This window comes from Ctenopharyngodon idella, chromosome 14 (assembly GCF_019924925.1).
Source record: "Ctenopharyngodon idella isolate HZGC_01 chromosome 14, HZGC01, whole genome shotgun sequence".
Classification (NCBI taxonomy): Eukaryota; Metazoa; Chordata; class Actinopteri; order Cypriniformes; family Xenocyprididae; genus Ctenopharyngodon; species Ctenopharyngodon idella.
The window spans coordinates 28,664,439-28,683,914 of NC_067233.1; the positions used below are offsets into that span (position 1 = coordinate 28,664,439).

Genomic DNA, 19,476 nt, shown 5'->3' on the forward strand with positions numbered 1-19,476 from the left:
TCATGTTTTATTCTTGGGGTGGAATAGCGAATGTCTCCGCAAGGGACAGCATCATAAAAAAACATGGGCTTTTCAAACAGAAATATCTGGATTCATCCCAGCAGGCCTTAGCATTTCTGAGAGTGGCTTGTGTTCTTGTTACAAGAAAGCATGAAGGGAGATGCAGAAAAAAGAGGAGGGCAAAAGGAAAAGCACAACAGTATTCTGCTCAGCGATGTCTCTGGCTCAGCACAGCATGGGCTGTTTGACTGGAGGCTGAATGACACAGTAGAAGAATACAGAGGAAACAGCCCCTGTCCATCAAATGCTAACGCTACAATCTCTATAGAAATGCAGACGGCAGCATTTGAGGTCCATTTGTAGCCTGAACAAAGGCGATATGCACCAACAATTCAGTTATCAAGTGTGAAGAAGGTTCTTGGATGCTTTTGTTCTTCTGCAGGACCAATGGCCACTGTTAACACTTGAGAAATTAATTAGGGTGCTAATTTATTACACGTTTACTGTTAAAAACCAGCTGAGAAAATGTCTAAAAAGCCTTAGAGATTCGAATTCAATTTAATGGTACTACATTTGGCAGCATTTTACCACTATTCTTCCATTCATTTCAGAGCCTAATGATTTTTAATAATTGTCCCAAAGACAGATCGAATGTCTATATTAAGTGGATTTTTCATCAAAAAGACTTGTTGAATTGTGAAATATGTACACCTTAGAGCTGTCAGACTCACAGTCTTAAAAATAAAGGTTCTTTAACTATGGCATCTATGGTTTCTATGAATTACCTTTAAAGTGCCCCTATTATGGATTTTTGAAAATTTCCTTTCATGTAGTGTGTAACATAACTCTAAGTAAAACTGCAAAGTTTTAAATCTGAAAGTGCACCGTATATAAAGTTATTGTCTCTCAAAAGTAAGAGTCGACTCTGAGTCAATTAAACGAGTCGTTTGTAAAACAAATTAGTGCTGGGCGGTATACCGGTTCTTATGGTATACCGGTTTCAATTTCGAGACCGATATATATTTTTCAAAAACCGCCATACCGGTGTGTAGCTGAAACAGCTGCTGTATCTATTCAATGGCCATGAAGTGCTATGTAGAGCGCATAGAGCGCGGACTTCTGTTAACTGCATACCCTTCTTACACCAATGGAAACAACTTTATAACACGACAATAAATAACTCACAAAACGATCTCTCTTTAATACTGCATAGATACTGTAATACTGCATTTAATACTGTAGAGCCATATGATTTCAGCGATGCAGAAAACATGGATGAATTCACGGAATCCAGTCACAAATGGAACTTACTGTATAAAGCTGAACATCACAGAATTTGGGAATTTTTGGATGAATAAATCAAAAGTCGGGCTGTACAATGAATCAGATATCGATACAGACTAGTTCTGTGAACTGATTTGATTACAATTAATTTTTAATTGTCCTTACAATGTTTATATAATATATTCCCTGTACTCCTGACAGTAAACTATGCCAAAATAAAGGTCCAGTGCAAAAAGCAGTGACATACCGTGAAACCGTTAGAATCTTAAAAGAATAACCGTGATAGAGATTTTTGGTCAAACCGCCCAGCACTAAAACGAATCTCAAGCCGTTTCGTTGTGACGTCACAACGAAACATTAGCATATTGCCTGCCCACTTATTGCACGCGCAGACGCCAGGGAAAATTCATTTTTTCAACAATACCACAGCAGTACAATCTTTTGATGTGCTCCCGTCATTTTACTGATGACTGCTTCTCAAACCTCGGGGAGTTTAATGCTGGATTCACAAAACGCTTGGTCTTAAAATATGGATCAATGACCAGTTTATTTGGACCAGCTTGCTCCCCCGAATCTCATCCTGTAGGTATGATTAACAATCGATGTTTATATTTTCTAGCGATCGTTCAAGAATCGTAATTTTTTATGTTATGTTGTGTAATGTACACCCTAGTCTGTCTCCTGCTAACCAGCTAACTCATGTTTTTGTAGTTCTGCTATTCAGATGTGGGGCCAATATTATCTAAAAATGTGTCGATTAATGCAGTCTTATTACTTGGAGTAATGATCAAGGATGGAGCACGACTTTTGTTTACAAAGTGTAATGCATTATCAGCTATTCATGTTTGTGCTCGGCTAACGTGGGAGTTTACAACATAACTGTGGGCTCGGTTTGCTTACATAACTGTAAAACAAACTGTTTTTTTCCTCTGCGCTTTTATTATTACAGTAGAGTGGAGCTCTATCTGTATTGTAATACGATGTTAAGATGCTAGTCCGCACTAACTAGTTGAAGTATTCACTCTGTAAACGGTAAACACTCACTGTGATGTCAAACAATGATATACTTTGTTAATAGTTATGACGAAAAAATCTGTGTACACATCTGGCCTAAATGTATAGATATCTTATAAATAAATAACTAAGGTGACACTTACCATATAGAAACGTCAAACTCCAGTTGTGATTGCGAATCAGTTTCTGGTTAATTGACTACTTCAGACGTTTCATCGTCGGACTCGGGCTCGAACTGATAAGGTAAAATTGATGCTATCTTTTCTGTCCATACATTGTATACAATGTCTTGCGAATTGATAGCTGTCATTCAGTTATGGCAATGGGCGCGCGGTGCACGCAGTAGACCAATCACAAAGGATTGGGCCATCTGACCAATCAGAGCAGTGTAGGCTCACGGAAAGGAGGGGTTTAGAGAGACTGATTCATTGAACTGCTTCAAACGAATTGTTTACCAATCTTTGGTGAACTGAGGTGAAATTAAATGTATATTATGAGAAAACGAAAGTGTTTTTTGACCTAGCATGCATGTAAACCTGTTGTAGGAGACTCCCAAAACAATATTAGCAACCTTAAAAAAGGCATAATAGGGGCACTTTAACATCCATGGAACATTTCCTTTCTACAAAAGGCTCTTTATATTGGAAAAGGGTTCTATAGATTTTTAACCATGTTCTTCCAAAATGGTTCTTTTAAGAACCTTTCACTTAAAGTTTCTATAGAAAATTCCTTTTTGGAACATATTTTTAAGAGTGCACCATATGTTTGTAAAACCCCCTTCATATAGAAGACATTTCAAAAACGTATTACTGTTTAGGTTTCAAAAGAGATATAGACATTGGCATAGATATTGAATTCCTGAACAAATATTATTCATAAAAATCAGGATAATTTTTCTTTCATGTGAAATTAAAAAATTATGTCATCAAATATAAAAAGTGTGGCTGTGGACATGCAGATTTTTCAGGATCTACTGAAGTTTTTTTATATTAATATTTTAAAATTGTATTTTTTTCTATTAGCTAATAGTTTTAATGATAATTATATAACATTTTAATATCTCTCACACTTCCAGCTGCTCCTATTAGGGGTCGCCACCACAGATCATCCGCATATTTAACTGGCACAGGTTTTAACGTCAGATTTATAACACTTTAATATAATACATATCTTTTAATACAGTGATTTTAATATGTGTATTTATGTTTTTTTATAATATATTATATTATATTATAATATAATATAATATAATATAATATAATATAATATAATATAATATTCAGTTTATTATGTATTGTTATAGTCTATTACTTTATTTATGACATTGCTTGGGCTGCAATACTTACTGCAGATTGACCCAAATAGTCTACACATATTTATGGAGAATATATACTGTATCTATTAGCCTATATGTGGGACTCATACTCAGGCTTGGCATCCAATAAGGGAACATTTGTTACTTTGTCACTTCACTTACCCTAGTCTTTTGTCAAACATGCCTTTCTACCCAGATTTCACAGTTAATGGTTGTTTTTATGTTGTATTCCAACTGCAGGGGGAAAAACACTGCTTGTAAGCACCATGAAGCGGAAAGAAGAATTTAGCTTTGGGGAATGATACATGCTGTTGACATTAAGCGGCACAAGCTTAATGTAATGTTCACCTAGTCCACTCTAGGTTCCATATTTACGTATGTATCCGGCTCAGGTACAAGTGTCCAATTTAGAGAAATGCCAGGGAACGCTATCTAGGTCATCACACGGAGAAGCTGTAAGCACACTTCACATGCTGTAGTGCACATTTCTGGCTGTATCCCAGCATGCATCAGGACTAAACCAGAGAATTTGCTAGTTAAGATGGAAATAATGATTTGTGTATATTTTATGCGATTGAGAGGTTCATTATCCTTGCATCTAATCCTTTGTTCTGTACAAGCCGACTGCTAAGCAGTATCCTATATAATCCGCTCCTCACAATACAGCAACTCTATGGGCTGCAATATCCGAAACTCAGCACACCAGTAGTGCCTGAAACTGATTCTATAATGCCAGTTCTATTGAAAGCCATTAGATGAATGACTGCAAGAGGATACACTCTTTGTCATGTAATAAATAATCTTTACATAATAGTATTTCTGAGAGGATGCTTTTAAAATGTGCTGGCTGATTATTTTATGGACGGTGTGTTTTTAAAGCTAGATATAGGGGATGGGTTTATCTTTACATTAAAATATGTTCAAGACACTATAAAATTGAAATTAGAATCTGGAAATTTTGTAAATTGGAAATTACCTTTGAGGTCATCGATATGATAATGGATTAAAATGTACAATGTACACTAATACCGCACATTAACAGATATAGAAATTTACAAATTAGTCTTTCTCTTATGACAAAATGGACCAAAATATTGATGACTCATCTTGCAGGCTTGTGTTTTTTTTTTTGTCCAATAGAATGAGAATGTTCTCGTCCCGTAAATTGAAAACACCATCTGTCTTTGACAATCAGAAGAAAGTAGCTAGTGATTTATTTCCTTTGTGCTTTATTTCCTTTTCTAACCATCAAGTGGTTGCAAAAAAAAGTTTGTTTTGAATGTATCTTTATTGTTTTCATCCATGGTACAAGTCAAGTGTGATTTGATCAGGCCATGGCATAAACTCTTGGCTATTTTAAGAAGAAATGAGCCTGTTTCCTGTTTTAGTATAAGACATAATACAGGGTTTTGTACAGATTTTATGATTCGATTGCAATATATCAGGTATAATACATGCCAGAGGAAACAAAATCTCTCAACTAAAGCTCTAAACTATATAGGGAATCCCGTCAGTTGGTACATTACTATTATATTAAAAGGTTAAATCCACTATCTATTTATTTTTAGATATAATCAACACTGAAATATAAAAAGTATATAAACATTTAAAACTGTACGCAAGGCAGATTTTTTTAATATTTAATGATAGGCCTATAATTATGTTTGTACACCAATTAGTTGTTGAAAAACAATCATTTAAACAGTGGCTGTCATAACTTGTTTTCATGACAGATTCATTCAAACATACATATATCACTAACAGTACAAATATAAATAAAGTGTAATATAATGCATTTATTTAGCAAAATGCTCCAATATAGAGTTATTTACCTAGCTAACTAACAAGCTTTGGGCATTAAATGGCTTTTCTCAGGTAAATATAACATTATGTGACATTGTTTACAAGCTGTTTTATTGACTTCTTTCCACGGTTGAAACAATGAAACATGAGACATGATACATTTCAGTAAGTACTGTATCTTTCAACATACCTTCTGATATTCATTCATGTTTATTTCGTGCTGTAACTAGTAGTAAAGAGGAAGAGATGATCGGTTCACGTGACACAGCGATCTGTCACGCCACATTAAAAGCGTCAAAATTGACAATTTAAAAACTGAGACTGTTTAATATTGAAAGTAACAAAGCACAAAATTTATTGTGATGTGTATTGGAAGGTGCGTTTTGTTCATGCATCAGCTTAAAACGGCATAGACTAAAAGATCAATTTTGGGATTTAAGGAACAATATCAATAATATTAAAATCAGTATCAATTAAAATCCACTCAGCCCTAATAGGAAATACATCAACGCAGAAATAACAAACTGCACTAGACAAACAATTTCAGAGAAAATCTGGCAGTCTAACTGAGAAAGTTATTACCCTATGGGGGAAAATCAGAGTTTAGCATACAAATGTCCAAATGCCCTTGAGCTAATTTGACATTTTCTGGACAGATGTTGTGCTGAAAAGTTCTCTGATACGCTTGCGGAATGTTGCATTGAGCATTCAGTGTAAAAAAAATAGCCTGCGGTACCTGTTCGCCATTAGCATTTCCACTTTGTGTATGTTATTTTTAGCTACACCTAGTGTGCCCTTAACAGTTAAGAATGATTTCTAAAAGTCAAGGGGTGTCATTTTTATTGTGACTGGTAAAAGTGGAGAAGCAGCAGCATGACCAATCAATTTTTGTCAGTAACAGCAGTTGTCAAATTAGATTTGTGTTGTTAGAGCTGATTACAAGCACTCCTCATACAGATCTATAATGCTTTGTGCTCTGGGCAGGATTGAGCAGGAAGGAGAGGGGGGAGCGAGGGAGGAGGCGTTGTTGGGGATGTGGTCACCTGGGGTGGCAGTGATCAACTGAAAAGAGGGGTTTTGATCGATATTGCTGAGGGGCAGAAATGCGATAAGTTCCACAGATAATTCTCTGCATGGGGTTTCAAGTCCCATTCATACAGTATGTTGTAAACAATGCTACTCAGTAACAGATTTTCCTCAAGGCAAACAACAACCGACATACTCAATGAGTGGTACTTACAATGTATGTTTTTTTCAGTTGCACATTAGTGGTACATATATATCAGAATTGTTTATTCTGATTTAGTGGTCGATTATTGGCATTATTGGTAGGGCTGTCCCCTAAATGGTCGATTAATCGTTAGTCTAGAAGAGGCTTAGTCGACCAAAATTTTATTAGTCTGTTAGTCGCAGAAAAAAAATCCAGAGAAGTTTTTAGTCATTAACGGCAGGAAATCCATACATTCGCCTATCATTCATCAACCTCAAATATGGCTTATAAACATTCATAATCATTACTTTTGCCAGTGGGCTGATGCGAGTTTTGCGTGCGTTTGAGCGCTGATTAGGCTATGTATTATATATAGGCTCATTATTATGATTTATATGGTTTATTAATATAAACCATGAACGACTACTAGTCGACTAGAAAAATCTTTAGTCGAGGGCAGCCCTCCATTCTGATATCATGGTATTAAATAATTAAATAATAATTTTTCACTGCAAGTGCTAAAAACATTGTATGGACTTCCACTACTGATGCCAGAGTTACCATAGATATCATACTGTTTACAGCTGCTCATGGGACTCGGGAGCTGAAACATGATTATGGTAAGGGCTTTTACATTTTCAACACAACTCTAAACGGTTATCCAATCGCAACAAACTGGAGCACACCCCAAAAATAAAAGTATGAACTTGTAAATGAGCAAAATATGGGCACTAGAGTTTGCCCCAGACTTTGCATGTTGTAATGTACGCACTTACCCGGTTTTGGCAAAGTTTGTCCAGTAGGTCATAACAACAGCACTGAGCATGACATCATTCTTGGAGAAGTTGCAGGGGAAGAGGTCGGTCGGACCAATCATGGGAATACCAAAGACGTAGGGCACCTCGTCTCCGTGGGCCGCGTCTGACCAAGCAGGCTTCATCAGGCTCTGGCAGTGGTGGTAGAAGGCGTAGAAGTAGGTGGGTGACCCATACCGGGCATGAAGATCTGCCGTCACCACAGAGGGCTCCACCCACTGATGATCAGTAAAAAGCGCCACCAGAGTCTTACGCCGCGTCTCAGGGTTGTCTCTATCTGCCCAGTCCGTGTACATGAACTTAATGGTTTCTCGTAGTGTATCCTTTCCCTCTGGGTAACCGTACAGACTGTCCACAAAGTCTGAGACTGAAAAGTCAAAATCATTGCCCGAGACACCATCTTCAGAGTCCACAACGTTCTCCACAAAGCGCAGACCCTCACCCTGGTTGACACCCAGCATGATGTCATAGTTGAGAAACTCGCCCTGCTCCATCAGGATCTCAGGGTCATCGGGAATGACATCGCCGTCAATGACTGGGCCGAAGGCTACGTGGTATCTTGCCGGCTGGATGTCTTGTTCCACCAGTTCGCGAGCGCTCTTCTTTCTCAGGCAATCTACCATGTCCAAAGTGTCCAGCACATTACATCCCACTTTCTCTGCCAGCAGCCTTGTGTACTTAACCGGCTGGTAGTTGACGGCCCAGCTGGACAATGCTGAGCCACTCTGGATTATGGCACGATGAAACAGTCCTGCAGCAAGAGAAGAAAAAATAATTTTAAACAAACTTTCACATCAGGAATAAATGATTATAAAGAAGGACTGGTAATTTAGGCCCGGTTTCACAGACAAGGCTTAGCCTAAGCCAGAATTAGGCCTTAGTTCGATTAGGATATTTAAATATCTTTTATAAACATTCAGTAGAAAAAAACATTACTGGTGTGCATACAAAACAATGGCACTGACATATTTTAAGATATATCAGTACAAGTTGCTTTCAGTTAAAACAGCTCAATCATGCATTTTAGTCTAGGACTAGCTTGTCTGTGAAACCAGGGGTTAATGTTTTAAATTTAGTATGAGTAAAGGAGTAGTTGTTGAAAGAACTTTCTATGGGTACTCATTACACATTAATGTCTTAGAAATAAACCACATAATCTGAAAAAGGCTATACATGGCCAAATTAAACACTTCCTTTTTTGTGTTAGCTAACACTAAGCTTGCCTGCTAGCTTAGTGCTTACTGATTACCTTGCTGAAAATCAGCCTAAGCTGGTTGGCTGGTCTTACAGTAACTGGTCTCCCAGTCTGACCATCTGAAAAGTGCCCAAAACCCCTCTAAAAGCAGCCAACAGTCCAACCTGACAAGACTGGGTGCAGCTAAGAACAGTCAACCAGCTTATGCCGGTTTAGCTGGTTATCTTTTTCCAGCAGGGTATCCTGGTCTCCAAACTGTGATGTTAGCATGACCCAGCAAACAGTGTGTAACAAGATAAAGTACAACTACAACAAGCTACCACTGTAGAGCTGCACGATTAATTGTTAAAAGATTACAATCTTGATTCAAACACCCACGCAATCTCATTCCTAAATGACAACGATTCGACTGTCTATTAAACCTTTGACAAAATCACACAGCGAACATTCAAATCTGCGTTGGCACTTCTGCTGACCCAGAGAGAGAGCAGTTGTCATGTATCAGTATGAAACAGCTAAACAAACAGTGTTCAAACACACAATATTGTTATTTCTGTGTTACAAATATCCATATTATCACAGAACTACTGGGATAAAAGATTATAGTTCGGATATAAACACTGTGGTAGTGATCAAAATAGAGCAAATCACCTTTTGAAAGTAACTTGGCGCTTCAAATAACAATTGTATCGATTACATTGTTATGCCACCAGGTGGTGACAAGAGACTGTTAATAAAACAATTGTGTCATTGAATCATTCATTCAAGAGATACATTCAAAAACTCTGATTTGTCCAGTAATGAATGTATTTATGAGTATTTCTGAAATCAGATTGATTCAACATATTAAATAGACTGCAGCAATTAACATTTTGTCAGAACTTCTAATAAATTACATGTTATTTTGTTTAGCTGTCTGTTCAGAATGCTGGGAGAATCGTGATCTCTGTTTGAAACAAAAAAAAATCGTGATTCTACGGTGACCGAGAGAGCTCAACACGCTGCAACTGAAGAAAACACATGCAACATCTTAATCTTATGCGTTGTGAGTATTTGCAGCATGTGTTGTCAAACTGATGAATATGTTTTATTAATTTGCTGGCATTTTTTCTCTATTTGCATGTTTTCTTCAGTTGCAGCTCGTTGAGCACTCTCGGCCACTGTAGGACTCTCAATTAATCCACAATCATGCAGCTCTATTCAACTGCTACAAAAGAATAACTGGAAAGGTGAAAGGCTATTTTGATTAGCAAGAACAAGATACCCTGATGGACTTTTGATTAGGCATGACAAAAAGCTACCCCCTGCTACCCCCCAGGGGGACTCAATCTTTGCACAACAGTGGAACAAACCATTTTTTTCACAACCAAACAGCATGACTTTTTATTTTCTTCAGTTTACAAAATCACTCCTGTTTCTCTATATAGTGCACTATACAGTATTCCCTATAAGAAACCAGTGAATGAGTGAGTGATTTCAGATACAGCAAACGTCTGTCCACCAATCAGATTTAATTAGGCTCAGTTATATTCATGGTTAACACGGCAAAATAAATGAACTTTTTTTTAATGAACTTTTGCTGTTCATATATGATGTGTTCTTGCAGTCAAAAACAGCTAAACAGAGCTGAACAGAAGAAAACAAAAAGCACAGGTGCTGAGAACATATTTAAACTTGGCATTGTGTCTTAAAATACAACGCTCATGGAGTGAGACACTGAAAAAACAGCATGACGCAACACATTGACCAAAGACACGAGTCTGACTCATATATACAAAGACCATTAATTAAAAAAAATCTGCAGATGAAAGAATGTGTTTTGTACGAATGGCATCTAACTACATTTTTTTTTTTTTTTAAACAAAATGGATTGTTGTGGACTCTGTGCCAGTGAAAAAACAACATATTGAATTCTAAAGACACCTTTTGTCTTTTTTAATGATTTACTTGTCTGCCAAAACAATGTCTGTGAATGATCTTTTCTTAGCAAATATTTATATATGAGTTTATTTGTGATTAATTAATCAGTATCCCATGTATGTCATTCAATATAATGTAACTGATTGACAACCTTATTATAAAGTCACATTTAAAAAGATGAGAAGCCTTGTGTTATTGTCTGGAGAATGTGACCCTTTAATTAAAATACCTTAATAACCAGCGTAACCTGTTTAGGTCTAAATATTTTCCCAGAGTTTGTTTGCATTGATCTCAGATAATCACATCTGCCAGAGCAACACAGAATGCAGAATATGATTAAACCTAATCATTACACAAACATGGGCACAGATGGCCATGGGCCGAGGAATGCAACACAATTTCATCCACTCGGCTGAAACATTCACAGCTATAATCTACACCCACGTTTGTGTCTAGATGTGTATCTGAATGTGCTGAGATTCACGACTCGCTTTTTAACACGCACATGTCAATACCCAAACCTTCAATGCATCCTCTACTCTCTAAAGCTTAGATCAGCGATAAGCACATGCTAACGGCATCTAATTCTTCAACTACACTTACACTCCTACTCCTTCTTTATCAACAACAAAGAAGCCTGGGCTCAGCAGTGCGTAGGTAGCATAACGTACCACACATCCCAGCAGCGAGAACTGTTTTGGCCTCACTCCCACCTTAATGACCGCTCAATATTACTATTACCACTCCTCTGCAGTGGTACACATCACAGCTAGAGACTCAAGTGAGCTAGCATGTACATACTACTGTTCAATGATCATGAATGCCTTGAAAATGATCAGAAGATATATCCGGGCTAGTGCGCATTCAGGGCCTAAAAAAAGTAATTTTTTCTTCTTTGTGTTCGTACCAGGTTTGTTTCTCTTGAAGACTTCCTGCTTCACCCTCCTCTGGGCACTTTCTTACCTGACTGCACAAATTGATCCGCAGCAAGGCTTTTCTTTTGTTGGCCCACTGCACACTAAGGAAATTTACCCACTACTTAGGCTTTCTTCATTTCCCCAAAGATAACTTTCTGGAGGCCAAGCGATGAAGAGAGTCCAAGGCAGTTCAAATAACCAGGGCTCGCACCTTGCAGATGGGTGGCTGTGATATTTCCAACCCAACTAACCTGCGTAACCTTTAATTTTTTTGCAATTGCTCTTCAGTTGAAGAGGTTGGGGAAATGTGCTGGTGGTGTGCTGTCAGATGCAATGCTGGTATACTGTTAGCACCTGACACATGTGTATTTGTGTGTGCGGCTGTGAATAGCAGAGCTCTTCGCTCTGCTGCAGGATCTCAGGACAGGACAGTGGCCAGACTCCCTGGGCGAGGGAGCAGATGTCAAGGATATCGACTCTCTCTCTTCACAGCATTCACAGGGTGGCTTGTGGGATGAAAGATGGCCACCTGGGGCTCGGGAAGCCAAGACTCTATCTGTGCACTTTTACTCGTCCCAAATGCTTTTCTGAGCTCTCAATACGCAATACGTTGTTAGGCCAGAAACATATAAATACAGTATACGTATTCTGATGTTAATTATGCAACAGAAGATATTTTTAAGAAGAAAGTAGATATCTAAACCACACTGGACCCCAATGACTTTCATTACATGAAATACAGTCATACACAGTCTGGAATTACATGAAGGTGAGCAAATGATGACAGAATTTTTATTTTTGGGTGAACTATCCTTTTAATGTGTTCTGGTGTTAGACTGTAAACCCTAATGTTCAAAATAATTAATTTGTTTGAGTAGGGTGAACTGAAATTAAACAAATTAGTTCAATCAAATGAACTTTTATGAGTATTTAGAACTTTCTTTTTCTTTTGAGTTAAAAACTGACACATTTTAAGTAATCTGAATTGTTCATTGTTTTGAGTTTTATGAACTTGTTTCTTTTAATTTAGACAAACTTAAATTTAACTGGGTTGGGATTTCTATTTCCCAGCATGCTTTGCCATGACACTCGAAAGGGAGAGTAAATGGTAAAATTAAGTGTTATATAATGTTTTTTTTTGTGCAAGATTAATGTTAAGTGGGAGATTCAGTAGTGTTTAAAGGTGAAGTGTGTAAATTTTAGCAGCATCTAGCGGTGAGATTGCGAATTGCAATATAGAGAAGCTACAGTGGCCAACACAGGACAAAAATGTAATTGTCTGAGACAGCAGAGAGTAGCCAGGCAAGCAAATGCAGTCTGTGGAGCAGTTTGTCCGTTTAGGGCTACTGTAGAAACATGTCGGTGCAAAATGGCAACTTGACATTTAAGGGGACACGCGGTGTATGTAGATAGAAATGGCTCATTCTAAGGTAATAAAAACATAACGGTTCATTATGTAAGGTCTTTATACACCACTGAAAACATAGTTATGTATATTATATTGCATTTCTGTCAATAGATCCTCCTAAAATGTACACATTGTACCTTTAATGTTTAGCTTTGCTAATTTAGAAGAGTTTCTGTCATTTTGGGTTTTTTGAGGGGTTACCATTGTGGTGTTGAGTGAAGCATGAGCTTGGTTTGAGAACTGATATGAGTTGAATGCTCTATATTGATGTACTCATTCAGTAATTGCTTTGCTAATGCTATCGAAGCATTGTGTTAGCAATTAACAAGTTAGCATTTATTAAATCAGCTAGTTAAAGTTTCCTTCAAATGTCTTTGCCAAACCAAATGTTTTTATCCTGGTGCCGATTCTGGGAAGTCATGGCCAAATGGTTAGAGAGTCAGACTGATAAACCAAAGGTTGCTGGTTCAATTCTCAATACAGGAAATGACTGAGGTACCCTTGAGCAAGGCACCTAACCTCCAATCGCTCCCCGGGCGCCACAGCAAAATGGCTGCCCACTGCTCCGGGTGTGTGTGTGTGTTCACTACTCGCTGCTTCTAATGTGTGTGCACTAACTTGGATGGGTTAAATGCAGAGGACAAATTTCGAGTATGGGTCACCAAATTTGGCCCTCACATGTCACTTCAACTTTCATACCATGAAGCCAGTTTAGGTGGATAGCCAAGTATGTTTCAGTTTAGTTTGTGCCAACCATGGGTTTTAGGCACCATGAAAGTGGTTTGGCTTTTAGCGGTGTTCACTGCCATAGTAACTTACACACCATGGCTAACCTGCTCCAGGGGATCTCAAACTGAAACTGGACCAATCAGCTGTGAGCAAAGTGACACATGTCTGACACAATAAATTCACTCTCCCAGTATCGCTTGCTTAAAATTAAAGGTCATTAAAGACAAAATCATCTGGCTTTTAGCGATTATTATTATCATTTTATATGATTTATATATTTTTATATAATTATACCCTTAATCCCTTACACATGAGCAATTTTAGTTGAATAATTAAGTATGTAGTTTAAATGTATATAAATATATACAGATAATGTGTAATATAATAAATATGCTTCAGACTCAATATATAAAGCTTTAAAAATGACTACATGTATGCTTACAAGTTCAAATTTCTGTATACCTATACATTATCAACTATATTAAAGGTTCAGTGTGTAAATTTTAGCATCATCTAGCGGTGAGGTTGCGAATTGCAACCAACGGCTCAGTCCACCGCATACCCCTCCCTTTCGAAGCACATAGAGAAGCTACGGTGGCCGACACAGGACAAAGATGTCGTCGTCTGAGAGAGCAGAGTGTAGCCAGTCTCTGTAGAGCAGTTTGTCCATTTAGGGCTACTGTAGAAACATGGCGGCGCAAAATGGTGACTTCCATGTAAGGGGACCCACGGTGTATGTAGATAGAAATGGCTCATTCTAAGGTAATAAAAACATAATGGTTCATTATAAGGTCTTTATACACCACTGAAAACATAGTTATATATATATTATATTGCATTTCTGTCATTAGATCCTACTCAATATTACACACTGAACCTTTAACTTAACTTGCTCTGATATAGCAAGATATTTTCTTCTTGCTATGTAAACACATTTATATACTTTATGTTCTTCAATCTCTTAATCACCATGAAATCAAAATGGACAGTTCTTGTTTTCTATGGAATAGGCCTATTGCAATGTTTATTATTAATGATTTATAAGTGCGCATAATTTTTTTTAAAAATTCATGTTCCTCGTAATCTTTAATCAAAATAACCTCCCCTCCCTTTTGCAGCAACATCTCTTCTCATCTCTGATGACGAGGGCGGGCAACCTGTCACTTACATGAAATCCACCAATAGTAAACCACAAAACATCCAACCAGCCAATCAATTCCACATGGACAAAAACAAGCCCCGCCCAACATTGTTGCACAATCACTGAACTTTATATCACCCCTCCTTTTGCACACCCTCTAATCAGCCAGATGGTGGAAGCTAAAAACAGCAAACAATATCTGACGTTTGATTGTACTGCTGACACGTTGCATTCGTTCCAGGGCGAGGAGGGAAACATGAGTAACACGAGCATGTATTTACTATTGTTAGCATTGCAATCTGGGCCACAAATGCTGTCAGAGCGCTAATAAATATGTAGTACAATTCTGTCCCAATGGCTGATCCTAGATCAGCAGAAGGGTCAACACAGTGCCTCAGTGATTCATACGCTGGATTCAAGAAATTATTTCAGGTGAAGGTCACCATGGTATTCTAGATTCATGTGCTGACAAAACGATTGTTGGGTTCTTGCTTATACTAGCAAAAAAAGCTAATTGTGCTAATCATTTTGTGCTTACATTTTATACTTAGACATAATTTTTTATTGTCACAGCTGTGGAATTTATGTCCTATTCCAACAAGTACACTTTTTTGGTGCTGATCGGCAACTCAACACATTAGCAAGCTGATTACAGGCATAATTAGGTCTCCCTAGTGCCGACCTGAACACTGCACATCATATTTGTAAGCCCTGTACAGGCAACGGATAAAGGCAATTCTGTCTAACTACACTTAACATCAGAGCAGAGCACCTGAACTACGATCAGTCAGGGAGAGGCTCCGGTGGCAGATTCAGGTCATGGTGAATTATGACAGGAGTTGGAGGTAATCACTCATTTGGCCTCGCTAAAACACGCTGCTTTGCTGTGCTTTCGACCTCAGCTGCCACCGTCCTCAAGACACCGGTGAAACGGCAGCACAGAACATGCCTCGGCTGTTGCGAGCTGGGGATTATTCACTTCAGGTACAAACCCGTGACCACTGACCTTGCGGAGTGATGAGCGCCTGCTCTTTTCCAACATTTCTTAGCATCAACGATAACAACCAACCCTCAAAGAATCATTACTGCACTTATGAGACAGGTCACTCAGAATTCAATATACTACTTCCAATTCATAAGCAAAAAAGGTTGAGGGAAATCTTTATATTACACAGTTCATAACATTATGACCTAAACAGACGTAATGCAATAAAGGGTTCCCATTGTTGTGGCACTTTGCTATGTAGAACCACCCACAGTGAAATCCTAATCTACTTGTAGCGGTATATGCGACAGCACATATGTTCTGACCGGCTGTGATTACACAACATAACAGACTTTTCATTTTAATTGTGCAGTTGCTGCAAACATCGCATTGCTCTTGTTTAGAACATGGTCTAAATCTTGTGATCCTTTTGTGTAACAGGCTTAGCCCTCAGTGAGAGTATGTATCAAGAGACCGTTGCCTAAGTGATGCATCTTTAAATCGACATCACTATATTACTATATAGTAAGTCAAAAGTAGCCTACGGTGCTTAAATTGGTACTAAGTCAATACAATTTTTTTTTTTTTTTTTTTAAATGATATAATATTTATTTGCACTGCCAAAACATTCACTGGCCTTGCCTAAATAAAAAAAAATAAAGTTACTTCTTTCGTTGTTTTTGACCTACAGTATGTAACCTTACAATGCCAACATTTTAGATACCAGTAAAATGTCACAATTCTCAATCGATCGATCAACAGCAAAAACTAATACTAGCCTAACTAATATAAAGTTCAACATTAAAGACAAGTAAACAGTCAATAATAAAATAAGCAAGAATAAACAAATTTCAAGCAATAGCACAAATAAATACAAGAGAACAAAGATACAAATTAAACACTTTACAGTATATCTACTTGTGAAAACTGTATTACTGTATGAAGTAAATAAACATAAAACATAAAGCTACAGAAGTTTAGTTAAGAGCAGTGAGTGATTATCTCTTTCTTTTTATTTTGTTGTTTATCATTATTGAAACAGAAGGTACAGTATATGATTCTGCTGTCACTATAACACCTAATGATGTCACCTTATATTGACACACATCCAATATTTTCTTAACTGCTCATGTTCACATAAGCCCGTTTACACGTGGATATTCATCAAAACAGGCATTTTGACATTAATTTTGTGTGTATTTGCTCGAGAAGACACGAAAGATAACTCAGTTCTGAGAGGAAAACTATCTATCACAGCGTGCCAGTACCGCACTGAGTTCTCTTTTGCAGCATCTTGCGCTTGAATGGCTTAGAATCACTGAGACGTTTAAACTGACAAGACTTAAAAACACGTTAAAATTAGAAACTTTCTTGAGGAAGCACCACTGGCCCGATTATTTAGATTACAGTTTTAGGGGTGCTGAGATGACAGACAGGGGGCTGAAGCCCCCCTAAAAAGAGCCTCAAATGGTTTAAAACATTTTCAAGTAAAGTTTAAATTTAATGACTCTAAAATGACTTCTTACACATTGAATAGATGTAGATCTGTACACATCTTAATCATTATTTTCAAAAATGTTTTTAAAATAGGGCCTATATATTTGAAGTAGAACATGAATTCTTAAATTTCATTAAGTATTTGAGTTGCATCAAATGATATGTTACAACTTGAGCTAACCTTGCCTTAAGGAGCCCCTAAAGGGACATGGTGATGGAAAGAGTATGAGATGGGAGGGGAAAAAAAATATTTCCATGCTTTGCATATAAGTTTTGGTTTCGTCCGAGAAACTTTGCGTTCACTCGCAAAGAACTGAAGAGGTTTGCGAGCAAACACAAGTTTCTTGGTGGAACGCAAAACTTTTGCGAGAGAATGCAAAAGCATTAACTTATTTTTTTCCCTCCCATCTTACATTTTCCCATCACCATGTCCCTTTAAGGGCACTGTATAACCTTGCCTCTTTTTTAAGCACTTTATTTGGTATATGTAATTACTATAATACATTGCATATACAGTATGTGTAAATTAGGGGTGTAATGCTTCTTGGTATTTAAAAAAATTGCACCGTAACGTTCTCCACCCATGGTTCAGCACACACACTTGCACCACGGTTGATCTTAAATCTGACGATGCATCTATAATATGGTTTGTTGAAAATGCTGCATAAAACAGACAGACAGAGTTTGGCTAATGTATGTTTCTGTCGATGGATACGCATAATGGCTTCTACATCAGAACTGCGGCTCAGTATTGGGCGGCTCCTGCGTCAGCATCACACGCATGCGTCGTGCTGCTCACGAGAACAGCGTCAGGTTGAACCACAGTCACGTTGACTTTTTTAACGATGTCTTTAGTACCTTTCTGGACCTTGGTGGTTAAATTGCTGTCTATGGACGAGTCATATACCTCTCGGATTTCATCAAAAATATCTTAGGCTAATTTGTGTTTCAAAGATGAACGAAGGTCTCACGGGTGTGGAACGACATGAGGGTGAGTAATAAATGACAGAATTTTCATTTTTGGGTGAACTAACCCTTTAAGTGACCATAAATAGTCGTGAAAGACAATGTGTATCAGTATTCTTAAAGTGACAGCAGCCAAACAACAAAAGACAAGGAAATTATATGCAATGTTATTTTACATTTGATTCTTTATTCAATTTCTGTACCTGAAAACTACTGTTAGATACCTAAATAACCTGAAAAGCACAGTTTATTTTATTTGTATCTTTACTCTATTTGTATCTTTCCATCCATCCATCCATGACTATTGCTCTTTCTCAGAACTGCAGTCATCACAAGCCCCACTTTCATATCCATTGGCTATTACACACACACACACACACACACACAGATTATGTGTTTTAGTGTCTGTGCTCTGGGCTCATTCTCTTTAGCCGTCTCTCCAGCACAGCTAAAACTCCCTCCCAACCATCAAATCCCTCTCGTCTCTCTATAGCCTCTGTAAAGTGGGATCCCTCCGCGGGACAGCCTCTGGTTATGCCCAGCATGTCATTACCGCCCCCCTTCTCTTCTTTTCTTGCCGCCCCACTCCAGCGCTCTGATGGATTTTACATAACAGACCACAGGAGCAGAGTCGTACTCATCAACACAGTTTACTGTCACCTCGCCACACGCAAGAAATCGGCCAGTCCTACAAGTGACAATTCCTCTTTATTTCTGCTCTATTCTATGACTCAGAATTATCCGTCGCCATAGATACACCACATGCGACAACAACGTGTGAAAGGTAGCAGCTGAGGTTTTGTAGAGTTCATTTTCCGAGGCAGTCAAGTGACGCCTATAATGCAACAAATTGCCTCCAGGGTCAGGCCGATTTCTGAAATACCATAATGTCCTTGTTTTCCCTCACGATAGCAAGACGTTATATAGATTAGGAGAGCTGGCTGGCTGCAAATCAATTCCATTGCAATCACAAGGGCCAAATAGCATTTTACTTTTTTTTTTTTTACATTGGCAGCTCTATAGAATATTACAATCTCATCAGGGATCTGGGCTGCAGTGTGTGTGTGAAATGAGCCAAGGGATTATGTAGCGTCTGATGCCGCGTGCTATCAGCAGACTGTATCATAAACAATTGAACATGACATCAGATGCTTCAAACGGGTCGCTAAACACTCGCTACTGCTGGATCAACTCACACGTGCCACAGACAAGTGCTCAGTGCGTAGTACCTGTTACACATCAGCGACATCAGAGAGTGAAAACAATACTAACACAGA

At 38.0% G+C, this 19,476-nt stretch overlaps 1 protein-coding gene across 2 annotated transcripts in view; it reads right to left on the minus strand.

Annotated features, from left to right (window-relative positions):
- Positions 1-19,476, minus strand: part of nlgn3a (neuroligin 3a) — a 233,613-nt gene that overhangs the window by 17,140 nt on the left and 196,997 nt on the right. For both annotated transcript variants that reach the window (XM_051860567.1, XM_051860566.1), the window contains one exon: positions 7,403-8,192. In XM_051860567.1, coding sequence (XP_051716527.1) covers positions 7,403-8,192 — 790 coding nt within the window. The remainder of the gene's footprint in view (positions 1-7,402; positions 8,193-19,476) is intronic.